This window comes from Leuresthes tenuis, unplaced genomic scaffold (genome assembly GCF_036924035.1).
Source record: "Leuresthes tenuis unplaced genomic scaffold, fLeuTen1.0.hap1 SCAF_17, whole genome shotgun sequence".
Taxonomy (NCBI): Eukaryota; Metazoa; Chordata; class Actinopteri; order Atheriniformes; family Atherinopsidae; genus Leuresthes; species Leuresthes tenuis.
In genome coordinates this window covers 12,474,303-12,494,831 of record NW_027325371.1, presented here as the reverse complement: position 1 = coordinate 12,494,831, position 20,529 = coordinate 12,474,303, and the positions used below count along the sequence as shown (strand labels likewise).

General features: G+C 40.3%; 5 protein-coding genes across 5 annotated transcripts in view; 3 read left to right on the top strand and 2 right to left on the bottom strand.

Annotated features, from left to right (window-relative positions):
- Nucleotides 1-20,529, bottom strand: part of LOC140274018 (transcription factor Sox-9-like) — a 411,498-nt gene that overhangs the window by 35,473 nt on the left and 355,496 nt on the right. The gene's annotated exons all lie outside the window — the stretch shown is intronic.
- Nucleotides 1,076-5,266, top strand: LOC140272936 (cytochrome P450 2K1-like). The gene is made up of 9 exons (XM_072368449.1): nt 1,076-1,322; nt 1,404-1,566; nt 1,751-1,900; nt 2,090-2,250; nt 3,466-3,645; nt 3,730-3,871; nt 4,326-4,510; nt 4,641-4,782; nt 4,867-5,266. The coding sequence occupies exons 1-9, from the start codon at nt 1,113-1,115 to the stop codon at nt 5,052-5,054; spliced, it is 1,521 nt and encodes a 506-aa protein (XP_072224550.1). The 5' UTR covers nt 1,076-1,112; the 3' UTR covers nt 5,055-5,266.
- LOC140272937 (cytochrome P450 2K1-like) lies at nt 7,059-11,154 on the top strand. Its single transcript, XM_072368450.1, has 9 exons — nt 7,059-7,368; nt 7,525-7,687; nt 7,757-7,906; nt 8,358-8,518; nt 9,547-9,726; nt 9,810-9,951; nt 10,020-10,204; nt 10,285-10,426; nt 10,899-11,154. The coding sequence occupies exons 1-9, from the start codon at nt 7,174-7,176 to the stop codon at nt 11,084-11,086; spliced, it is 1,506 nt and encodes a 501-aa protein (XP_072224551.1). The 5' UTR covers nt 7,059-7,173; the 3' UTR covers nt 11,087-11,154.
- LOC140273280 (uncharacterized) lies at nt 13,540-16,831 on the bottom strand. The gene is made up of 4 exons (XM_072368801.1): nt 16,652-16,831; nt 15,005-15,688; nt 14,760-14,873; nt 13,540-14,535 (listed from the first exon to the last, which is right to left on the bottom strand). Exons 2-4 carry the CDS (start codon nt 15,644-15,646, stop codon nt 13,585-13,587), a joined length of 1,707 nt encoding a protein of 568 aa, XP_072224902.1. The 5' UTR covers nt 15,647-15,688; nt 16,652-16,831; the 3' UTR covers nt 13,540-13,584.
- Nucleotides 16,833-19,902, top strand: LOC140273282 (RNA-binding protein with serine-rich domain 1-like). Its single transcript, XM_072368802.1, has 7 exons — nt 16,833-16,911; nt 18,105-18,254; nt 18,352-18,525; nt 18,636-18,741; nt 18,996-19,149; nt 19,230-19,371; nt 19,479-19,902. Coding segments are annotated over exons 1-7 (834 nt in total). The 5' UTR covers nt 16,833-16,909; the 3' UTR covers nt 19,585-19,902.

Here is a 20,529-nt window from a genome sequence, read left to right as displayed (position 1 = left end):
TAGTTCCGAACATCAGTAGTTCAACCATGGAACACCGTACATTTTTGGAGTTTCTGAAGTATTTTATCGGTGAATTGATGACTTTGCAATATTGTTTGGCATTGTAAGGCATTAGCTGACTGTTCTTTAACTACTTAAGTTTTTTTTTTAAAGTTTTAGTTAATTTTTTTTTATTTAGTTTGATTTTATTCCTTCATTGAGTGTTTCTTCATGCAGTCGACTTGAGATTAAGATCTCTGTTAGAAGACAGAACAGGAAATGAAGAATTATTTACAATAACATATCAGCAAGAATATGTAACTATAACATTCATGAAAATAAAAATAAAAGAATACTAAAAAAATATTATCAAACTATTAATTTCAGTCTATGTAAAACAGTTATCCTAATAATTTAATTTAATTTTCTTCTGATTACACGAGTTAATTCCTTCAAAGCATCACATATTGCCACTTTTTTTCAGTATGACTTTGCAGCTGTGATAATGAATTGTTTCTCTGTTGTTGTCAGGAACCAGAAAAAGTTTTTAGATTCATATATTAATCAATTAATTAATAATTAATTAATAATTAATTCAAAATAGTTTTCTGGCTTGAATCACAATAAACAGGGTTACATATACATGTATTCAGTTCACATAAAAATCAAAAAATGAAATATAGAATAATTATGTCTTCTACAGAAAAGAAGAATTCATCCCGACTCATCAGTCAAAGCTCGTACAGCCACATATTTCCCTCCAAGTCACTTAAAGCTTCTTTAAAATGATTTATTCAGCTCAGCTTTGCCATTCAGCTAATTTTCCACCTGACATCAGGCAGAGAGAACAGACAGACTGAATGACATCTTCCACAGATGATGGGGTCTTTGGGACAGCAGGAGTTGTGCCCCCTCCATGATTTTAAACGTTGATGAACGTCTCTGCTGCTCCATAAGAGAAAAAAAATCCACGTGAACCACGTGACCACGTGTCGGCTAGTTCAAAGACTGTCGCAACTCTCCTTTTTCTAAGGCTCTGGTCTCGGCACACATTCCCTTGAGTTTCTCAAGAACACGAACAGCTCTGAGCGTTTCCTGCCGGATAAACCAGGAGGACGACCACAACAGAGTAAATGGAGCCTTTGAAGGACTTTGCTTCGTCTCTCTTCTCAGGTCCTACAGCAGCGATAGGTGCCGTTTTCCTCCTGCTCATCCTTTACCTTGTCTCGGTTTCCTCCACCTCTGCGGGAGTGAGGAGAGAACCTCCAGGACCGAGGCCTCTGCCCCTGTTTGGCAACCTGTTGCAGCTTGATCTCAACAGACCCTACAAGTCACTGCACCAGGTAACGCGGCACTCCTAATCCAAAACCAGATACATGCATCATCTTCGTTTATACCGTTTCCATTTTCTTTTATCCGCTCAGCTGTCTAAGAAATACGGGCCCGTATTTTCGGTTTACTTTGGAAGCAGAAAAGTGGTCGTCCTGGCTGGGTATAAGGCAGTCAAAGAGGCTCTGGTCAGCTTTGCAGAGGAGTTTGGAGACAGAGACATCTCACCTATATTTGATGACACAAACAGAGGTCACGGTATGACATTCATATTTAGTGTGTGTGCAAATATCTTTTATGATAATAAGACACAAACAGAATAAAAGTGTTTTATTTGAAAAGTGACCACAGATGACACATGTTGACATCGAATGCATTTGTTTACACGTTTGCTCCTGTGTTTGGGCATCATCAGTCCACATTTAATGTGTGTTTTTTTAAGGAATTCTGTTTGCAAACGGAGAATCTTGGAAAGAAATGAGACGGTTTTCCCTCACCGCCCTCAGAGACTTTGGGATGGGCAAAAGAGTCACTGAGGACAAGATCTTAGAGGAGTGTGCTCACCTGATTCAAACGTTTGAAAAGCATAAAGGTGCGATGTTAATATTGTGTATTATGCAAATGAGCAGTAGTGCCATCACAGAAAAGCCTCATTAGAATGCAGACATAACAACATATATCTAAAGAGTCATTAGTAATCTGTGGCCTGTGTAGATTGTGTGGAGGTGCGGTGCAGCATTAATCTAACTGCCCTGCCCTTATTCTCACTGTGACTTTACAGGGCAACCATTTGACACAGCACGTCCAGTAAATTATGCCACATCCAACATCATATCCTCTTTGGTGTATGGAAGCAGATTTGAATACACCGACCCCCGGTTCAGAAACCTGGTCAGTCGAGCCAACGAGACGATACGCGTCACGGGTTCTGCAGCGATCCAGGTTGGTATTCATAGGAACTGATTAACGTCTGACTTTAGCGTCACGTAAAACTGAGTTTTGCTTTAACTGCGGTGAAGAAAGAGTTGCTTTCAATTATTTTCACAGCAGGTCCAAGTTACAACTTGCCTCTGAACATTATTTCTGTACAACTAATAGTAATAATGATGATTTAAAAAGAAAAATGCAGACGCTGTATGTGGGGAAAAACAACCCTTCTGCTTCTCGAGGAATTAAGAGGGCAAGTAACAGCCAGGTGCTCCTAATCAAATGCACTTAATTACTTAATGGTTATCAGCAGGTGGGACCACTTGCTATAAAAGCAGTAGTTTTGGCACGTGGCTGGTCTGGAGGATTCGGACGCATGTTAAGATAATATCACGAAGGAAAGACCTGATCAGTAATGAGCTTAGAGAAGCGATCGTTGGGGTTGGGAAGGGTAATGAGGCCAGTTTATCTTGCAGTCATTGAGTTAACCATGAACTCTTCTGTGTATTAAAGCATTATGGAGTCCAATACGAAGCCACCTGTCTGACAGCTAAAGCTTGGCCAAAACAGGTCACGATGACCCCAAACACATTAGCAAACCTGAAACAGAATAACTGAATGTTGCAACGGTCCAAAGTCCAAATGTCAACCTGGTGTAGATGTTGGGATGGGACCTGAGGAGAGCTGCGTGTAAACAAATGACTGCAAAGCTCAGTAGGCTGAAGTAACTTGAAGTAACCAGTGAATAATGACATGGTGTAATATATCTTCTGTTTTTGCTCATCTGAGGTTGTATTAAAGGCCTTTAAACAACACGATGATTTTTATTTTTTATTTTTCCCATTTATGTGTGTTTTCTTTTTCACTTGACCATACAATGAAATTGATACACATCTAACTAAAACACATGTACAAACATGCACGTAGTTAAAATTGTATAGACACACTCAAATGTTGTGTTAGTTTTGGTTTACACAGACAAAAGGGTCATTTGAATGATTTGTTGATTCCTTCCTTATTGGTTTCAAGTTAAATTGTAATACCGCTCTTCATCTTGACTCAAAGAGTCTTGTCCATGTTATAATATTTAGTTCTGTTCTTCATTCCCATGTAGATTTTGCGGAAGGAAGTAAACTAGCGCCGATTCTAAGTTCGCAGTTTTTAATGAACATGGTACAATTTCATCTATGACATCATTCCGCTTGTGTTGTTTTCATTGTAATTTGGCAGCTTTACAACATGTTTCCCTGGCTGCTCAAATGGGTAAAAGCACGGCAGGTGATATTAAAAAATACTGAGATGACTGTCCGGGATGTGAAAGATTTGATGAAACACCTGAAAGAGACGCTGAACCCTCAGATATGCAGAGGACTTGTGGACTGTTTTCTGATTAGGAAGCACAAGGAAGAGGTAAGAGCTACGTTTTCCTTTAGAACAAAAATCAATGTTAAACGTCTCTGTTTTATGACGATATGGGGATGTTCACTCTCTTAGGACTCTTGTGTTATGGATTCTTACTACACTGAGGAAAACTTGATCTTCACAGTGACCAACCTGTTCGCTGCTGGCACTGACACCACAGCTACCACTCTGAGATGGGCTTTGCTGCTAATGGCCAAATATCCAAAAATTCAGGGTAAACCTCTCTCTACACCACATAGAGTTGAAGCAATGGCGCGTGTTCAGTCAGAGGCTTCTTCAGCTCTGCTGCATCACAGAACAGTACTGGAGGTCATTCCTTCCAGCAGCAGTAATCCTACATAATGCCAGTTTAAGATGCCAACTGTATTTACTGCCAAATTATACCATGTCTCATCTCAAAGCACTTTTCATAACACGGCCAAACTCATTTTCATGTTAGCGTTGCATAAATGGTTAATGGTTCCCACTTAGGTGTGGTGGTGGCTTTTTTTCTCTCTTTTTTTTTAAACTTTTCTGTGTTCTACAGAGTGCCTCCAATGTTCTTTGGACTTGTTGACACAGAAAATGTTAAACATTACAACTGCTAATGTTGTGAATGTGCCACATAGCTGCGGAGAGCTGCTGGCTGGTAGACAGGTGAAAGCATTGCAAAGTATCTTTACCTGCAGACCAGGTTCAGGAGGAGCTGAGCAGAGTGATAGGAAGCCGTGAGGTCCGAGTAGACGACCGTAAAAACCTGCCGTACGCTGATGCTGTCATCCACGAGACGCAGAGACTGACGAACATCATCCCCATGTCGCTTCCGCACAAAACCAGCCGAGACGTCACCTTCAAGGGATACTTCATCAAAGGGGTCAGCAAGCTCTCAAGTGTTTCAGATCTTCCAAACAATATTGCTTGTAGGACATGTAAATACACCTCTGACAACATGAAGAAGTTCTGTCATCCTCAGATTTTGCATAATGATCCCATTTCATCCTCAGGGAACTATTGTATTTCCTCTTCTTACTTCTGTCCTCCATGATGAGAGTGAGTGGGAGACCCCGTACACTTTTAACCCCTCTCATTTCCTGAATTCCGAGGGTAAATTTGTCAAGAGAGATGCCTTCTTGCCCTTTTCCGCAGGTATTGCAAGTTTGTCGAGGTTTTTGCTGCTTTAGAGCTTGGGGATCATTACCACTTGCCCTGACAGGATTACATTTCTTGCAGGTCGCAGGGTGTGTCTCGGAGAGAGCCTGGCTAAGATGGAGCTCTTCCTCTTCTTCACCAACCTCCTTCAGCGCTTTCGCTTCAGCCCTGCACCCGGAGTTTCTGAAGATGAACTGGAGCTGACGCCAGCTGTGGGCTTCGTCCTCTCTCCTTCGCCTCATGAGCTGTGTGCTGTCAGTCGCCAGTGAGGAAGAGGAGCAAAATGTGGCCCCGTGATCATCTGAGATTGTAATAACGAGCCCCATCAATGATAGGTGGAGTAACTTTCTGGCCTAGATGAGTGTTTTGTTTTTTTTTTAAAATTCTATTTGCTCATGTTTCTTAGACTCATACCAGTACCAGTGAGTTTAATGTTGATTCCTGCTTTTCTCCCACTTTGTTGTATTCTCACACACACACACACACACACACACACACACACACATTTTTGCAGATAAGAATTGTGCTTGATGTATGCTACAAGAAGCATAGAAGTATATGATTGGCAATAAACTCAATAAATCTTAAATGAAAATCAACTGAAGCGTAACCTTTTTATTTTGTTCACCTTTAGGGATTTTTGGCACCATATTAAAAAAAAAAAAAAAAACAACAATAAAAAAAACTTTGTTACCACGAAATTCAGCACATTTTAACATGGAGGTCTACAAAAGTTTTAAGGAGAAGGGTAGAATATGAATTAGACTGAGCAATCTGGTTCTGATCAGGTGAGGCCGGAAAAAGAAAAAGTCAACCAGACTGATTTGCAGCAGCTGAACTCATATTTTGGACATGCGTCTCATGCGCAGGCTTTTCGATACTAAAATTTCCCAGGTTATAGTCAAATGTTTGGGCCTCACCCTTTTTTTGTCCTAGTTTAAAAAAAATTGTCAGGGACATTTTGCAACGCTGCTGAGCCAGTTTGTTAATCCGTCTAAATGCACGTGATGTAGTGATTGAATTTCTGTTATTGAGAAGGTGGTGTAGTGTCTGATGTTTACCACCTGTGCAAAGTTGCCTTGGGAAAATGAAAAGAAGTCGGTTAATTGCCATCTGTGTAAGGGAATCATGAGTATAAATCAGGACAATTTTAGAATAACATACTCCCCAGTAAGTTTGTCCAAGGATAGGCTCAAAATTACGCAGACACCATGGGCTTTGTGCTTGGTGATGAGAAAGTGCAACATCTTCAAGGTCATTAAGAACAGGCAGATTCTACTTAACGAAGAGCTGCACCCTCAGTAAGTCAGAGATTTTGCGGAATCCGGGTTTGACACATCTCTCCAGATTTGAAGCATCATTCTGTAATTCTGATACGGACCTGGTTGACAATAAAAGGTTTCTGTGTTCGAACAACTCTGTGTCAGCAGAGTTCTTCCTGCCTCATCTACACACAGGCTGTCTGAAGGCGACCAACCCCGATACACCACAGTGGTGAGAAAGAGAAGAGGATTACTTTATCCCGGCTGGCACCTGGCAGTGAGAGAACTGTCACTCAGACGTAAGAGGTTCTGCCAAAGTTTGCTTTGTGTTTGTGTGAAAGACAATCTGATCTTTGATAGATGAAGGTGGGTGACTCTGAATGCCAGTCTTTGGAGTGGGGTGGAACAAATTGAAATTACACAAAAAGCTGACACGAATGGCTGTTTCGCCGGAGTGAACGTAAGGGCAGACGTTTAGAAAATGAACAGCGTTACCACTGATAAACTGTTCTGACATACAGAGTTTGGTCTTTTTGTACCTAAATATCATCCCACTCAGATCCGATGAACTCTGTGAGGTCTTCAGTAACAAAGGCGAGGGACAAACGATTTAAAACTCAACTCTGCCAAGAAAACCAAAAGTCTAACTTCAAAAGCTGTTTAGTGCAATTGATGCCAAGCAAAGTCTGTTTTTCATGAGAAGAACCCACTTTTTTTAATCCTTCTTTTATATGAAGCTGAATGAATTGTGCACAGAAATAGGTCAGGAATTTTTCTCATGCTGTTGTATCACATCTTTCTGTTGGTACTTTTTGAAATGTTTCTTAATCCGAATATTGACCCCACAAAAAAAAAAAAGCAAACAGTTTCTGTAGGATTTACTCATTTTTTACTACCCTTAAGGTTTAATTAAAATGGCTTATTGTGAGACTTGGGTATTTGCGAAAGGTCTCTTCTCAAACAGGACGAAACAGGAATTTCTGGAAGTGACAGCCTGGCAATTAGTCCGTCACGTCACTGAGGATTCAAGTTGTCAACTGTGAAAGAGTTTGAAGTCAAAGTGAGGACTGCTGCACAGTGAAAGGTCTGTGCTCGTCGGAGGAAGATCATCGGTGACTGCAGCAACATGTTTGAGGAAATTTTTCAGTCCTCCTCCTCCGTTTATCTGTTGGGGATCCTTGTTGCTCTGCTGGTCCTCCATTTTCTTTACACCATCTCCGGCTCCCAAGAAAGGAATGAGCCCCCGGGGCCCAGACCTCTTCCTCTAATTGGTAATCTACTTCAGGTGGATTTAAAGAGAATCCACCAAAGTCTTTTTCATGTAAGTAATGCACTCTTTGTCTTAAACGAACATTGAAAGGACACCGTTTTTTCACCTGAAACACTCGCTGCTGGTCACCTTTGTTGTTGACACAGCTGGATTACGGTTATTGACGGCTGTGTGTCTCACCGTTACCTTTTTTTTTTTTTTTTTTAGCTTTCCAAAAAATATGGACCAGTGTTCAAAATCTACTTTGGATTAAAAAAGGTGGTGGTCCTGGCAGGTTACAGGACCGTCAAACAGGCTCTGGTAAACCATGCTGACGAGTTTGGAAACCGAGAAATCACTCCGATTTTCTATGATTTCAACAAAGAGCATGGTGAGAAAAGGTTTTCAGGGGGTAGCTGCAATTTTAGGTTCACGTTAAAATGACTTATTCTGTTTCCAGGTATCCTGTTCTCCAATGGAGAGTCGTGGAAAGAAATGAGGCGTTTTGCTTTGACTACACTGAAAGATTTTGGAATGGGCAGGAGGATAAGTGAAGAAAAAATCATTGAAGAATGTCACTATCTGATTGCAGAGTTTGTCAAATTTGAAGGTAACATTCTGCACGTTTATTCGCACACTAAACGAATAATGGCTTTAAAACCAGGTCACTGTAACGCCAAAATGTTTTAAAAAGCGCTGCAGTAGGCACAAAGTAACAAACCACTATAACGGGTTGTTGCAACTCCGCATCCACACGACTTTTTCCCAAAAGAAGCATTGATTATTCAGGCTATATGGTATGTACTGGGACAACGAGAAATTATTATAATCTAGTCTAGTTCTTTTTGAACTCTCTTGGCAGTAGTTACTGGTTGTTCAAATGTGTGTATCCTTTGCAGTTTCAGCTGTAATATGCACATATCGACAGATAGACAAATTAAAAGAGAAAGGTGACAGTTTTAAGGTAAAATAAAGCATTTAACTCAAGGACTACACAGTGGCAATTTAATTTTAACACAACAGAGTGCTTTATTGAACTTTATTTTGAACTTTCGTCACAGGTAAACCCTTCAACAACACCCAGGCCATTAATTATGCAGCTTCAAATGTTATATCATCTCTAATGTTTGGAAAAAGGTTTGACTACCAAGACCAAATCTTCCAAGCGATGGTGGAAAGAGACAATGAGACCATCCATCTGACGGGATCAGCCTCCCTCCAGGTAAGAAAAAATTACCTTTATTTTCATTTTAAAGACTGGTTAAATATGACCACAGTCCATTAAATATTTCTCAAATCCCCCCATTTATATTTGTAATTATTAAAATTATGTAGGCTGTTTAAACTTTACACTTTAGCTTTTAGACTTTTCTATATTTATGCAATTTGACCTGATTTATCCAATTATTGACAACAAAGTGTGAGTGTGTGAATGGAGATTTATCAAAGTTGGATCTACACAACATGTTTGTGGGTGTTTCAGAAGAATTGGAAAGGAGTTTCTAAAGCACTTGCTTTAAATTAGATTTTTAAAATGATTATTATTCTTTTAAAACATTGTAACATGCAAGACAAAAACATAGACATGAAAAAACGAGTGAAATGATACAGGACACCAACGAAAAGTTTAAAGTACGATATAGTTTTACGTGTGTGTGTGTGTAGTGAGTGGTGCAATGGGGGGTTTGTTGTGTGAGTGTGTTCTTCCGGAAGATGATGCCTATAACAAATATAATCAATAAGGGAGAGAAAAAGTTAAAGACAACTACGTACATAACTAAATGATGACAATAATAAAGATGGTAATAAAAATATCCATCTTAAGCCACTGTTGGAGCAGATAAAGGACCAGATAGACATCCAGGTAGGGCCAGCCAGAACAGAATTGAGTTTGCTGTGATTACATCAACTTTATCCTCCGTTTTAAAGAAAATATTTAATTTACTTTATTTTGCTTTTTTGTTTGGGTTTTATGCACGGGAGAGACCTGACCCACAGCATATTAATCCCACTCTAAATAGCCCCCAGACCCCTGGGAGGAATCCTGTTTATTGGTGTGCATGCAGTCTGTGGACTGTGATTTAAAAAGGAAAAAAAATTACAACAATACAAAAAAAATTAAAGGATTAGATAAAAAAAGCTAAATCAAATAAATTATTCAGCATACAAGTTCTCATTAGATTGAAGCTCTCGTGTTTCATAATTGTATAAATTCCAACATTAATTGGTTTGCATTCTGCACTTTTTCAGATCTATAACTTGTGTCCTTGGTTGGGCCCTTACCTTAAAAACTGGAGGGATGTGATTAGGAATGTGGAAGCCGGAAAGACAGACTCAAGGAAGATCATAGCAGATTTGAAGGAGACTCTGGACCCTGAGATGTGCAGATGCTTTGTAGATGCATTTTTGATCCATAAGCAAAATCTGGAGGTGAGCAACAGAACTGCAGTGAGTCTATACCCATGCTGTAAATACTGATCAATAAATATATTCTCTACTTTTTGTTATACCAGGAGAATGAAATCAAGAATTCACACTACCATGATGATAACCTGCTCTACAGTGTGACAAATTTGTTTGCAGCTGGAACTGATACCACAGGAACTACTTTGAAGTGGTGTCTTCTTTACATGGCCAAGTATCCTCATATTCAAGGTACCAGCTACATTCAAAGACAGGGCTCACATCAAACTGTTGTTACAGCAGATTGTATTTTTATCCAGACCGGGTTGTGGAGGAGCTGAGCACGGTGGTTGGAAGTCGTCAGGTTCGAATAGAGGACAGAAAGAACCTGCCGTACACTGACGCAGTCATCCATGAGTCACAGAGACTTGCCAACATCGTCCCAATGTCCATTCCCCACACAACAAGTAAAGATGTCACCTTTCAGGGCTACTTTATCAAAGAGGTCAGGTGCTCCCATTGTCTTCTCTAAAAACTCCCAAAACACAACCTTTTATTGAGCTTCTCTTTTCTTTTTGCATGCAGGGCACCACTGTGCTTCCTCTTCTCATGTCTGTCCTGTATGATGAGAGTGAATGGGAGAGCCCTCACACTTTCAACCCTTCTCATTTCCTGGATAATGAGGGTAAATTCATCAGGAGAGACGCCTTCATGCCCTTCTCTGCAGGTACTGTGGTACATTTTGTTCCATAAGGCATGGTTTTAATTAGGGCTGTCATAGTTAACGCTTTCAAAAAACGCGTTGTTTTTTTTGTTTTGTTTTGTTTTGATCGCAGTTTATCGTGGCCTTAGCAATTGGCTTAATAAATAGGAGAAAAGTCACTAAGAGGCCACAGTTCTGAATCTGTGTGTCTGATGTGATAATGACAGCAGTTTTTCATTAATTTAACTGTCATTAGGTCCTGTTCTGTTTGTCTACTACCTCTTCAGTGGCATTTTATGTGCTGTGTTTTTGAAATAGACGTGTCAAGTGACTCTACAATGCACTTTTTTATTTGAAAGAAGAAATAAAACATAAAAGACATTCTTTCTTTGTGTTTGACTATGGGGAAACATGCGATTAAAAATAAATGTTTGACAGCCCTAGTTTTAAAGGGGATCAAAGGGGATCAAGTTTAACAATTTGCCCCCTCCTGCAGGTCGCAGGGTGTGCCTTGGCGAAGGACTGGCCAGAATGGAGCTATTCCTCTTCTTCACCTCCCTCCTTCAGCTCTTTTGTTTCACTCCCCCACCTGGAGTTTCAGAAGATGAATTGGATCTGACACCAGTTGTGGGTTTCACCCTTTCTCCTCTACCTCAAAAGCTGTGTGCTGTCAGTCGCCAGTGAGGAAGAAAACTGGATCTTGATAATTTTTAAATTTTTTTTTTGCCATTACGAGGGTAGGAAGTGCCAAACACTTGACATTCCCTTACTTATGATGTGGGATGTAATTGATTTACGTGGCGCAAGTGTACCAGCCGACAGCTACATATCACAGTAAATAAGAACAGTGTGCTGATGGAATTCAGCAGGGAACTTGTCCCTGATTTATATATTTTTAAAAAAAATTTTTTTAAAATGTTTCATGTTGGTTTAAAAGTGTCTGTGGTATTAGAACAAACCTGTCTCGTGGCAACCACTCTACATTAGATCAAGTTCCAGGGTAGAGTGCAAAGCATGAAGCATGTTGACCTGACTGACATTCCTAAAGACGTGTCTAATTGCATACTTCGTCCGTCCTACAGTAAATGTGGACATGCCCTTTTTTCATGGAATAGTCAAATGTTCTCAGCAAAAATATATTGTATCTTACATTATACATAATCAACATATTAGGTCATTCTCATACATATGTGCAAAACTAATAACTGTAACCATTATTCAATTATATCAATAAATTGCAAAATTGTGATTTCAAAGACAGACTCTGTTTAATCTGGGAGATCCATAATTAATTCTCATTCACTGATTGCTTATCTATTCACTCTTTTTTTTTAAGTGAATTTGTTGTTTTTATTTCTTTAGTGAAATGCTTTGGAGCATTGATGTGAAATAATCAATATAAATAAGTCTTTTTCTTCTTTTTTTTGGCTTTATATAGATGGGTGTGTGCTCTGTGGGCCTTTAAGCCCTCTCATCCACTTATCCAGGGGGGTGGGAGGCTCTGAAAAACCTCAGCAGTTTGAAATCCAATCACTGAAGCAGAAAACAATAGAGTAAAGCTTTAACATGATCCAGTATTGATGCATGGGGAGATCCTGCAGACTCACACAGCCCCAGCTGAGTTTTGAACTGGGAACCTTCTTGCTGTGACCAAAGACCCCAGAAAACATCCCACGTAATTCTATTTTTTTTATTTTTATCTATGACCCTTGGGATAATTATGTTCAATATGTGTCTCTCTTGTCTGATGTTGTCCCGCCTTGTCAGACTGCTTAGTAGCACAGTGGTGATGTAATGCATGTTTTTTTGTGAGCTGTGTCAGTGTTTTCGAGGCCAGATTTGTGAATGATTTGTACCATTCAAACCCTGTTTTGGAGTTGCAAAACTTATGGTTGGGATTTACATGGCCCTTTTTTTTTATATCTATCTATAGTAGTTTCCTTTTCTGAGTTTAATTTAGAGAGTTGAGTATTTTGATTCATTTTAGGTATTTAGGTATTTTTGGATTTCAGATGTTAAGCTAATTTTCTTTTTATTTCAGGCTAGTGAAAAGAAATAACTACAGTATATATTTTAAACCCATACCTATATCAGTACCTATTCTATATAATTATACCTCATTGGCCTATCTATGACGCAAATCCATTTTCTGCCATATATCTGGGTCTGGGTCATGGGGACAATAGTCTAAGCAGAGATCCCCTTGACCTCCCTTTCCCAAACCACCTCTTCCAACTCTTTTGGGAGGACACTGAATCATTCCCAAGCTATCTGAAAAATATACTCTTCAGCGTATCCTTTATCTCCCCAGAGGCCTCCTGCTAGTAGGACATGACTGAAACATCCAGGGAGACGTCAGTCAGAAAAATAATACAAATACTCCATCTAGGTTTTGAGATGGTGTGAATGTAGTGGTCTCTTTCTCTCAGCTGAGGCAAAACAAACAATACAAAACAACCCTACATACCTCTGTAGGATCAGATCTCTCAAAGATCACCCTCTGGCAAGTCAGGAAGTGATAAGAAAACCAGCGCTGGAAATATGTAGGAATTTATTGGTTTGTCCTTTAGCAGCAAATGTGTAGCTGAGCACAAACGTTCTTGTTTGCTGGCTGGAGTTGTGCTCAGTTGTAGGCAATTTGTATTTTTCCTTATTTACAGAGCCACCATGACGGTATACAAAGACAAAATATTTTTACTGCAGTTTGTGAGAACATGACTGCAGAATGTCACATAAAATATCTGAATATACTCCTCTCGGGCCAGGACTCATTTTGCTGCTTTTGGAGGGCTGTTATTCATTAGAGGAGCATTTTAAGGTACTGAAAATACAACAACAATACTCATATCTTACTACGTAAAACAAACAAAAAAAAACAAAAAACGCATTGACTCATCTGTTTCTCTTTTAATCAGTCAATAGACAGGTATGAAAATTAACCATCTGTACTGCATGAACATATGATACAAGATAAACTGATACAAAACTTAAAGTGTTTCATTACCTGTACATTTTTTAAATATTCATAATCACTTATTCAAACAAATAAAACTCATAAAAGTATTATGAAAGCATTTTTTAATTTATCATTCTATTGCTGCAATTATTGTCCGACAAGGACCTTTGGAAATAAATAAACCCAGTCGAGCCCTCACGGTGCCCCAAATGGAATCGTAAGCCCTTTAAGGTCCTTCCACTTTGATGGTACTGATCTGCTGATCCTGTGTAGGGTGGTTAGAATTCATCACCTGCTGGGTGGAAACGCTGCAGTCCTGGAAAGAGCTGGATGAGCAGCTGCTTGAGAAATCAGAGGTTTTACTCTCTGGTGTTCTGAAAGACTGAGTATGCGACTGGTTGTACGTTGAGACGTATGATTGTGTGTAAGGCGTCATTAGTGACTGAGTGGTCTGCTGTGGGTAGGCGGCTGCATACGGTTGTGTCTGAGGGGGAGTGTGGGTAAGAGGAAGGCTCTCTGCATTGCTACATGGTGGAAACCCATTCATGCTTGTGGGCCGCAGTTCTGGCAGTTTAAAGGCCTCTACATTTTCTAAACTTTCCAAGGAGTTATAGCTTGGCTGAGTTTGGCTACACTGAGCGTAGGTCCCTTGACTAAAACTGAAAGTGTCTTGGCTAAACGACGCAGAGGCTGCTGGCAAAGAAGAGGGTGATGGAGTTTTGTTATGCTTCGGGAGAGCACTGCTACATTGTACCATTTTGGAGGAAAGGGTTTGGAGAGTGCTTAGGATCTGCTTCTGAATCTGTGTCTGCTGCGAATGCTCCCTTTCCAGCCGGCACTGCTGCTCTACAAGCATCTTCACTGCCAGTCCCAGGCTTCGTACTTCAGAGCCCAGGGTCTGAATCTGGTCCTGTAAACCGCCTCTTCCTCCAGTGTCTTGGACTGCCTGCTGTGGGCTCGGATTCCTCTCAGTACGAGTGGCACCTTGGCCCCCAGCGGTCTGCAGGCGAAGAAGAGCAGCCCCAGGAGCTGAGGATGTCAAATTTGCTATTGGGCGGTTGGGAAGACGAATCCCAATACGAGGCGGAGGGTGAATGGAACGGGTACTCAGTCCTGGCCTCTGTGTGAGAAAGCGCCGGGGAGAGCAGTCACTTCCAGGCTGACTCTCAATAACAGTCTGTAATGTTGAAGATATTTCATTAAATCAATGGTTATAGTGTAGTCTTACCAAAAAATAAAATAAATAATTAATCAAGATTTCAACTATACAGATAAAGTAATAAGAGAAATAATTGAAATACAAGATACAACATCCACAGCCAATAATATGCACGTATGGGTGTTCAGACAGGAACTGCTATGCATTGTTTTCTTGGTATTGGATGTTGGCAGTGTTCTCACCTTTTCTGTGGTCAGATCATAGGTTTCACGTGGCTGAGTTAGAACACTCCTCAGATCAGAGTTTTGGACACTGGACTGATCTCTCCTCAACAATGATGCCACCTGGTGGAATGACTGTCAGAAAACAGTTTGTACAAGTGATTTCAAATGCAGTGTTGTGCCATTTTTTACACAAATTACAAAACTTCAGATCTACAAATTTTCAATTAGATTAGAAGGAGATCAGTGGATTTAATTTCAAGTACCTTTGTCCTTTGTGATAATGCTTTATCCAACAGTCTTTTTCGAGCTGCCAACATTGAACTGGTTGCAGGAGAAGGTGTGACTCTCTTCCTCATGAATGCTCCAGAAGCTGTTAATGTGGAAGACACGGCATCTGTTTCAGCCCTTGTTACCGTACACTGAGGAACACTTTGCTGGCCATGCTGTGCAAGAGAAGTGACACTAACAATCTGGATGTCGTTTTCTTCCTTATTTCCCTCGCGTTGCTGCTCTTGTCGGCTGCCTCCACTGGCCTCCCCAGACCTGGCTGAGTTTGCACCAGTCTCTGAATTTGTAGATGTCTGTTTGGCAAAGTCTGCAGCAGCTGAAAAACCAGCATTTTGAGAAGCCTCTCGTAATAGGGTCTGGAGATGAATATTGCTCCAGCTTTCTTGCAGTGCCCCGGTTCGAGCCTGCACCTGTGCTGCTAATGTGCTGCCTCCAGCCCCCACAGGTCTGACCCTCCCTGGCGGCCTCCCCTGGAGCTCTCTCAGGTAGAGGTAGATGGCCTGAGCTGAAACCTTGATGTTCTCCAGCTCCAGCACAGCTTTGATCTTACGGAAACTAAGACCAGCTTTTCGCAGCTCCACCACTTTGTGTTTGGCGGCATCATCTAGTCGACCCATGGCCTCTCACTCCGGAGCAACTCTGGGAGCTCAGCTGTTAATCTATAAACAATTCATAAAATACATTTAAAAAAAAAAAAACATAATGTGTGTATATAAGAAAAATATATAATTCTAAACAAATTAAAAAGAGTGTTACTTCTGTGGGCTTATTATTCTGGTATGTGAAGCAGCTATTTTCTCATTTTAAAAGCTCCACCAGTCCAGCAACAGCCTCTTGGTTAATTTATTAGCTCTTCATGGCCGTGGAACTGGAGTTACATTAAGCAATATTTGATATGGTCAGCTTTGTTTGAAGCACTGTCAGACACATCTCTGCCAATTACTGGAGGACTTTGGGGGTCTAAACTGTAGAGCAACATAGACATGTATTGCACAAATGCTCACTCAAGTATAGGTCTGCTTAGATCTGACATGAAAGCATAAACAAAGCTTTAGTTGTAATGTTAACTGATGAATGAAGAGACTGCATTGTCTCCTTTTTTAACTAGATCTATTCATTGCTATTGACATGCATGCTTAAATGTTGGATTCTTGGAACAAATTTTTGGTATAACCGCTATCATTCATGTTTGTTTCACCCAAGCATATCTGAAAAGAGACTCCTCAGCTATGAAAGCCACAGTGTTCAATCATATTTCATAGCATAACTCCAGTTCAGACAAAGTATGACAATGTTTGTTCAATGCATCAAAATGAACGGCCACATAGCACTTTGCTTATGATGTTTATTCTTGAAAATCGTGGCAAAGCAATGACAAAGTTGTGGCCACGACTGTCATTTACACACTTTGATAATTCACGACCATGACTAGGGGTCATTGATATTATACTAACGGGTTACAACCTTAGAACAACGTATGACGATTTTCCAATCAATCTCACCAAATGTTCTCTAAACTGTCTAGCCTGGATTATTAGAGCATATTCTTCCTTGTAGTGGTAACTATTAAATGTTAGCTGAGCTAGCTAACGACAACAGCCATAATAAAGTGTTGCGCTCACCGTGTCGACAACAACAAAGCTCGACTTTCGTTTCCAATTTGATTAACAAATTTCGAGCAATACGATGACATGTGTCATCTTTGCATGACTACGACGAAACCAAATATACAAACTCACGTTTTATTGTCAACAACGTAAAATAAACAAATGAGTTGTAAGTGGCGCTCAGGTAGTTACGCAACTTCCTCTGTCGTCATCACCTAGCGACGCGTTCTCAGGCCTCAAGTGTTTCAAGCGAAGCCACTTCGACAAAAAGAAATGTAAGTTTAAAGCTTTTACTGGCTTCGTAACCGGAGCGTTTCATGTCCAGTATAGAATTGATCAATTAGCAAGATGGTGAGGTGTTTTCTTGTTGCATTTACGCTATAAGAAGAGCAGGGTATTCGGTAAACTGCAGCGCATTGGCTCTACTCCCCTTGTTTTTGGGAGGTTGAATGAAACTCAATGGCGGCGGCGGCGGATTTCTGTGAGAGTGCCACTGTTAAATGACTTTTTTTTTAGATTTTTCATTTACAATATTGGTGTAAAACTTCTCATCACATAATCAAAACGGTTGTTGCAGCTACTGCTCGGTAGTATAATCTCTCATTTGTTAAAAAATACATTTATTACAGCTTTTCGTTAAGATGTATATGGCGCAAACTCAATACACGTTTATGTCGTTGGATTTTTAAACTGGTGGTTAGACATAAATACCACCGTAGGACGTTATTTTGGTGATCAAAATTATATTGGCAAAGAAAGTAAATAAGAATAGGTTTAGCTCTATAGGAAAAGCAATTTATCTTTAGTTAATTCAGTATTTGACATGAACCTTTTAGGTCACTGGACAAGGTCAGAATGCCCTTTTACCAGCCATGATAACAAATTACCTTTTTGTGTCAATGTGACATTTGTATTGATTAAGTACACTGGGATTGTAAAAGAGGTCATGTTGAGTATAAGTTTAAAATAAGTAAAATAGTTTACTCTGTATATCAGTGTTCAATCAGTTCAGATCTAAATACATAAAGTTTTTATACTGAATATTTAACTGTTAATTGGATTTGAGCTGTAAGCCTAAAATGAAGTGTTTGCCCTTTCTGGGGTCATGATTGGATCATTACTGTTGAGCCATTTTCTGGCACGATTTTCAGGATAACGTGCAGAGATGGCTCTTTCCAAAATATGGAAATTTCTTTACAATAATGCTTTGTGCGAAGTCTTGACAACGACAGCACATCCATGAATGATACCAAAACACAGCACAGGCTCGTCATGTTTTTTTTTTTTTTTTTTTTTAATATTTAGTAAATAATAACACAATAGATTACTTTATAGACAGTAATGTGATTTTCACTGTGAGCATAGTCGTTTTCATTGTTTTAAGCTTGTTAGGCTTGTCTTCACTCACTGCATTTTAATATCAGGTATAAACAGGACTAAGGTAACAGTGATTTTCTCTTGACCTCAGGGCACCGTCACCCACAAAGCGGAAGGAGGATGAAAAAACTAAAGATAGAGGCAAAGAAAAGACTGCCACCAAGGACGGAGACAAAGAGAGGGGACGGGATAAAGTAAAGAAACGCCGTAGTGCTTCCTCTGGCAGCAGTAGCAGCAGCAGGTTTGTTTTCCAAGTCATTCTTTTTAAGATCTATACTCATACTGGAGAAATATTTTCAAATACAAAACAATTTTGTTTGCACTGTGACTGGTTCCAGATCAAGCTCATCATCAAGCAGCAGCTCTGGTTCCAGCTCAGGTTCCTCAAGTGGCTCCAGCTCATCTGGTTCCAGTCGCTCTGGGTCATCTAGCTCTCGGTCCTCCTCCAGCTCCTCAGGGTCTCCAAGCCCCAGCCGCAGACGCCACGACAACCGCCGTCGCTCCCGCTCACCGTAAATCCCTTCATTGAATACAAAAACGTAATATTTGTGCGATTTGACATCTTGCTTTCGCACTTGTTTGAGTCATGATCAAGTTTGTTCTGTGATTTGTGATTCTTCAGCTCCAAAACACAGAAGAGGGGAGATGATAAGGAACGAAGAAAAAGAAGCCCCACCCCCAAACCAACCAAGGTTCACTTAGGAAGGCTGACAAGGAATGTAACCAAGGTGAGCTAAGAAATAATGAATCATTTTGTCAGCATCACAGATGTACTTTGTAAGGTAAATGAGAACAACCACACTTATAATCTTTTGGAATTTTAGAAGATGAAAAAGAAAGGAAAACATTTCTGGTTACACAAAACAAAACTGGGCAAATGAAAACACCTTTCTTCGGTTATGAAATAAGATGATGTTCTGATGACATTCCCTCCACATATGGAGGGTTTCTAATGACGCACTGCTATGTGCCGGTTCAACAGGAACACATTCAGGAGATCTTTTCTACCTATGGGAAAATCAAAATGATTGACATGCCAATGGATAGGCTCCACCCACACCTGCCCAAGGGCCACGCTTATGTGGAGTTTGAGACCCCTGACGAGGCTCAGAAAGCCCTTAAACATATGGATGGAGGTAGGCACGGATAACTTCAGTGACTCTAGATTGCAGGATAAATCCATAAAGTGTTAACACTGAACTTTTTATTTGTATAGGTCAAATTGATGGACAGGAGATCACTGCAGCTGCTGTGCTTACTCAGCGAGTCCGTCCTCCACCCCGTAGACTATCTCCTCCCCGCAGAATGCCGCCACCACCACCAATGTGGCGTCGCAGCCCTCCACGCATGAGGAGAAGGTACCGTGACAGATTTTCAAGCATTTTCCTACAGAACTGTCGAATCCTAATGTCCTTGTACCAAATGTCTTTCTCTTTTTTATGCCTTTCTCTTTGTGTCCACTCAGGTCCCGCTCCCCACGAAGACGGTCCCCGGTACGTCGCCGTTCTCGCTCCAGATCCCCCGGTCGCAGGCGCCACCGTTCTCGTTCCAGTTCTAACTCTTCTAGATAGACAGATGTCTCAAACTGAGACGACGTGACACCAGACCAGCTGTCCTTTTTTGACTTCTACCAACTCCATGGGCTCAACAGAAATAATATTATCTGCACCCTGGTCAACCATATGGAGAGAGCAAAAGTGCTTTCTTGTACAAATGTGTGTCTCGTCCCCCCCCATCCCATGTTTTGAGCTAAGTTGATTCTGAGATATAGCTTCAGTTATTTTTTTTTTTTTGCTGAGATCTACAAACATTTTTTTAAAAGTTTGACTTCTTTTTACCTTGTATTGAACTTTTAGACATTTTGAAAAATAAACATGCAGAAACATCAAGATTCTGAATGGATTCTGATTGTTCACCTTCTTGGCTTAGCACTTGCAAGATGTTTGCTCAGCATTCCTTATTTTTTTACATTTGCATACATATGTTTCTAATGCTCTATCTGTACATTTCTGTTGAAAGTACGGTAGATTGCTACCCCATGGCAGCTGTTCCTCATGCTTGGCATCATCCAAAATTAGATTCAGGGAAGTGTTTTTTGTTATCTTTTAAAAGATGGAAAATGTAAAAGAAACATTTAGCACTAAATGGCACCCTTTTAATATGTCAAGATGTTAAAACAAGGACACAGAGAAATGTGTAATAGTTATAAACTAACTTGGGAATCATTGCTGGTTGTGCAGACACAAACTGGAGCCCGATACGGCTACAACACAAGCTCTGACCCTCTGGAGATAGATTTGAGATGTTCTGTCACTGTTAACAGTCACATTCTAATGCACAAACAACAACACACCGTAGACCCTTTCCACAGCAGACATTTTGACATGAGGTTTGAAAAGCTCATGTTAAACAAACTCATTAAAATAGCTTTGCTCCCAGTAAACCTACCTGGAAATCAGCAAGCTGACATCAGCCTCATAAAGACAGGCATTGGCAGTCACATGACATCAATACTT